We start from the raw sequence: 5432 nt of genomic DNA, 5'->3' as shown, positions 1-5432 counted from the left end.
ATGGACATGTAATATTTTTATTTTTAAAATTAATAAAAAATATGGTTAGAGACGTACCAAAACAGAAGAAATCTCAGCTCCAAGTGCAAGAATATCAGCACAAGAAACAGTGTTTGGACAAACAGCTTCAACGGCTGTCTTGATCTGATTCACAACATTCAAACCTCTAATGGAGTTGTTATTTGGAGCTGCACCTTGTTCACTCACTATAGTAGCGGTGTTGTTCAACAGAAGCGATGCGTCACAACCCTACATACATATACATGCATTATATATAATTCCAACATATATAACACGGATGTACGTATAGGTATAGGTATAGATATACGGATTAGTATATGTACTTGTACGAAACAATCATGGAAGTGGAGCCTCATGATGCTAGCAAGAATACGGGGATCAGTTTTAGAGACATTTCTAAGGACTTCACGAACAATGGAATGAACAGTGGGACACGTGGCGCTATAAAAGGAAGGGTCTAGTTGTGATGCTTGTGCATCTGATGATAAAGGAAATGTTCCAAGAACCACCACACCACACAACACAATAGCCAAAAGGAACTTCATCATCTATGATATATGTGTTATGTTGTTTGTGCTTTGCATTAATAGCCATTAGGAACCACTATTTATAGACACTGTATAGTGCTATTCACTCAAACTGCAATTTTTAAAACATATATAAAATTAGTAAATATATATAAAACTTGTTGTGTTGAGTTGAGTGTAACTAACACACTACCTTGATGAATTAGTGGGCTCGCTAATAATATGATAGGGTAGGTATATGAAATAAAGGAGGGCATTGGAGTAATTGCAATAATATATATATTTGTTTGTTTTTAGGGGTATTTGCGGTGCGGTTTGGTTCAATTTTTGAGGAAAAAGTCATCCAATCTGATCATTTAATTAAACTGCGGTTCGGTTTGGTTCGGTTTTTTTATCGAAGCTATCCGAACCAAACCAAACCAATTAAAATCGGTTTGGTTTGGTTCGGTTTGATCGGTTTTTTCAATCAATTAAAAAAAAATACTACTATACTATTTCACAAAGTCATAACATTGAAATCGACCAACACAAATATACAATAGCTAACAAAGTCTTGGTATAATAAAATTTAACCACAAAAGGAATTCAAATACAACAATTAAAGAAGTTTTAAAGTTTAACAGTCATCACAACTGAAAATAAAAATTCTTAACGCAAACCAACCTAAAATAAAAAAGCAGTTACATAATAAGAACAACAATAATAATAATATAACACTAGTAGAAAAACATACTAATCTAGTTATACATTCTAATAATAAAGAGAACAATTCCTACCATAACAAGATATACTCAATCAGACTCAACACCAGAATCTTCTTCGTTAGGATCAGGATTGGGTGCAACTTCTACAAAATATATAAAACAAGAAACAATCATAACAAATAATATATATTAATAAAAACAAGATTAAAATAAAGAAAATTATAAGTAGAAACTTAACCATACCTAATTCCAACTTCTCCAATTCCTCGATGAGTTCCTCAAGGACAAGTTTTGGAGAATTTCGGAGCCAATTTTGTGTACAAATTAACGCTTCAGCTGTCATCGGAGTTAGAGAACTCCTATAATTATTTAACACCCTTCCTCCAATACTAAATGCCGATTCTGAAGCAACTGTGGAAACTGGCATGGCTAAGACGTCTCTTGCAATCTGCCCAAAAATTGGATATTTAGTGGAATTCACTTTCCACCAATTTAGAATGTCAAATTGCACGCCACTCTTCTCTAATGCCTCCATAAGATATAACTCCACCTCATTATTCTTGTTAACACTCTCGTTGAATTGCATTTCCTTCTCAAATTCTATAGCAAAAGAAGTTTCATGTGCCTCAAGCTCTTGTGTGCCAATTTCAGGAGGATCTTGCCAAGTAGATCTTTGATAGTTACCACCAAATAGCCTATAGCTATCAAACACCTTGAAAAGCATCTCCTTCACCTTTGAAGTTAAGAATTCAGCATCTTCTTTTTCATACAACTTTTCAAAACTCTACTTAATCAATTGAAGTTTATACCTAGGATCAAGAACCACTGTAAACAAAATCATCATGTTTGTGTTTTTTATATTTTCCCAATACTTATCATACTTGGACTTCATTTTCTCAGCCATGCTTGAAAGCACCGTATCTAAACTTTCCATTCAATGCTTAAGTGTAGACAATATTATATAAAAGTCATTAAAGTGTTGAGAAGATGTCACAAACATTGAACCAGAAACTTTGTTAGTTACCTCATAAAATATTTTTAAAAACTTGACAAAATGCCTTGCATTCTCCAAATTCTCAGGCTTAGAAATTCCACCAGCCATCATAGCATATTCAGAATCTCTCTCCCCCAATCGTTTAAATGCCTTTTGAAACTTCAAAGCACTTTCAAGCATTAAAAAAGGTAGAGTTCCACCTAGTAGGAACATCTAAATGGACAGTGCCTTTTTCCAGAATTCTAGCTTCCTTAATCATAGTTTAACTTCTCAGTACGACCCGGTGATGCACGCACATGCCAAACTGCATTTCTAATCCTTAAAATTGACTCATGCATTTCTCTCAACCCATCATTCACAACAAGATTTAAAATATGAGCACAACATTAACATGTAAAAACTCTCCCCTTAATGGATGTGAGTTCCAATCCTCCATTCTATTTTTCAAGTAAGAAAGTGCAACATCATTTGAACTAGCATTATCAACAGTGATAGAAAAATCCGGGATATCCCCCAGCTCAACAAACATCTCTCAATCTTCCTATCAATTATTTTTCCCTTGTGATTCTTGATGGCACAAAAATTCAAGATTCTTTTTTTTTTTTTTCAGTTTTCAATTAGCATCAATGTAATGAGCAGTAAGGCAAAGATAGTTCAAGTTTTACACAGATGACCAACAATCAGTTGTCAAACAAATATTTTGATTTGGTTGAGAGAAAACAGACTTCAACTTAATTTTTTCAATCAAATAAAGCTTCCAACAATCCCTAGCAACTGTGAGCCTTCCAGGAATTGGAAACTTGGGTTGCAAACAACTCGTATAATAACGAAAATCCTCCCCCTCAACATGCAAAAAAGGCAATTCATCCACAATAATCATTCTAGCAAGCGCTTGTCTACAACGATCAACATCAAATGACACGGTAGAAAGTGAACTACCTATCCCTTTCCTATCATCTTTTATCACATCTTGAAAACAAAGAATCTTTTGGGTAGGATCTAATGCTTCCTTCGGAAATTTTTTGCATTGCGACAACAAGTGATTTTTCATGTTACTTGTGCCATTTTTATGTGTATCACAAGCATAACTAGCCCCACACCAATTACATTTAGCTCTAGGATACCGTGGATTACTAGTTTCATCTTTAGTAAAGTGATCCCATGGCCAAGACCTATGTCTACAAGGTTTTCTCTTACCTTCGTCGGTCTCAGTTTCAACGAAGTCATCAACGGGAGCTTCTTCAACATCCCGCATTTTCTCTCGGTCTCTACTAGCAAGCTTCCTTGTGTTTTGATAAGGAGCTGGGACAGGAGGCAATGCAGTCAGAGATCTGATGCTTGTTGATTCATTCGGAAGAGGAACTGACGGCAATCCGGTGTCGCCCATATTCTCACTTGAACTAACGTCAAACTACATAAACAAATACAATAAATCAAGGAAAGAAACACAACAACAAATAAATTAAAAACCAGCAATAAACTGAACAATAAATCAATAACTAGTAATAAAATGAACAATAAATTAATAACCAGTAATACCAAGTTATCAACATTCAACAATAAACTGAGTAATAAACTGAACAATAAATCAATAACCAGCAATACCAAATTATCAAGAATAAACTGAACAACAAACTAATCTCAATAAACTGAACAATAATTCAATAACTAGCAATACCAAATTACAACAATAAACTGAACAATAATATGAACAATAAACTTATTTCAATCAATTGAACAATAAACAGCAACAAGCAACAATATCAACAATAAAATAATTAATCAATAATTCAATACCAAGTTACCAACCTTACCTAACAAACACTCAAACAGCAAGTAGCAACAATGCATTAGCAAACAGCAAATGGTAAACATTACCTGAATCGGTGGCTCGGGTTCCATATTGACTTGGGAGGAGATGTGTTGAACTGATGATCGTGGCCAGAACCCAGAAACGCTGTTGGGTGGTGGCATCTCACTGGCGTGGTGCTGTGCTGCCCTGTCAGTGGGTGGTGTCGTGGTGCTGGCCTGCTGGGTCAGTGGGTGCTGGCCTGTTGTGCGACAGCTTCATGTTCGTGGTGCACTGACGGTGGGGGATCTCTGCTCTGTCCGCGAAGAAGAAGGCTTCGGCGTTGGGATTCGGAGGAAAGCTTCGCGGTGGTGGGACTTGGGAGGAACGTGGGTGCCGCAGGTGTGGAGACTTAAGGACGTGGGTGGCTGGCTGGGTGCGCAGAGGGAGATATTTTGAAAAGTAATTTTTAGGGTTTTTGCCAAACCGGTTCGGTTCGGTTAGAGTTTTATAGACAAAACTGAAAACCGAACCGAACCACAAAAAACAAAACAAATTTTTCGATTTTTTCAATTTTCGATTTCTCCTGTTTTCGATTATTTCGGTTCGATTCGTCGGTTTAGTTCAATCCAGATCGATTTTGAACACCCATTATGTATCACATATGATTTTTAACTTAGTGCTAAGAGAATCACTTGGATTATTTGGGATTCGAGTATTATTTTGTGTACCTAGTAATTTATTACCCAATAATAAATAATTATATATTATGAGTAAACACATATTATATATTATGAGTAAACACATAAGAGTTATTGTCGCATTTGTAGGCTCCACATTTAGTGGACCAAGATTTCTGGTTGTTTAGTATTAGGGGGTCCAACTTTCAGCTTGTCTCGTTTGAGAAGTTTCCTCTTAAATATCAACAATGTCCCGCATTTTTTTCTTATTTACTTTGCATTTAAACTATTTAAAATAAATTTAACCCAAACTCCGGAAGTAATTACCAAATAAAACTAAAACCAAACTAATTAACGTTTCAATTTTAATAAATAAATACACGACGTCTTGTGACGAACACGTACTAGTTTTATATTTTATGTATTAATATTTTTCAAATTCAAACTTGAAAGTTCGAAGCTGCTAGTGGATGCGAAGCTAGACTTAGATTTGGTTTTTGCATATAAATGTTCTTGTAGTTTACGTTATTAATAGCAATATTTAACATGTGGTAGTGTGCCTTATCTGAGACACACATTGGAGCATTGTTTATAGACAACCTTTATTTATTCAACTTGCCACTTGTTCATTTCAAGATGGTAGTATAATACTATCATCCTGATATAGACTAATTTAATTTAATGCCTATAATTTTTTAAATATTTATGTTAAAAGTA

General features: G+C 34.9%; 1 protein-coding gene across 1 annotated transcript in view; it reads right to left on the bottom strand.

Annotated features, from left to right (window-relative positions):
* The window catches only part of LOC107638826 (peroxidase A2), a 2635-nt gene extending 2001 nt beyond the window's left edge, over nucleotides 1-634 (bottom strand). The window contains exons 1-2 of the mRNA XM_016342224.2: nucleotides 345-634; nucleotides 58-249 (exon numbers count right to left, since the gene is read on the bottom strand). Coding sequence (XP_016197710.1) covers nucleotides 58-249; nucleotides 345-569 — 417 coding nt within the window. The 5' untranslated portion in view covers nucleotides 570-634. The remainder of the gene's footprint in view (nucleotides 1-57; nucleotides 250-344) is intronic.

The sequence above is a fragment of the Arachis ipaensis genome, chromosome B04 (assembly GCF_000816755.2).
Source record: "Arachis ipaensis cultivar K30076 chromosome B04, Araip1.1, whole genome shotgun sequence".
In the NCBI taxonomy this organism is placed as follows: Eukaryota; Viridiplantae; Streptophyta; class Magnoliopsida; order Fabales; family Fabaceae; genus Arachis; species Arachis ipaensis.
Note: the sequence above shows the minus strand (reverse complement) of the source record. Positions and strands in the feature narration are given on the sequence as shown.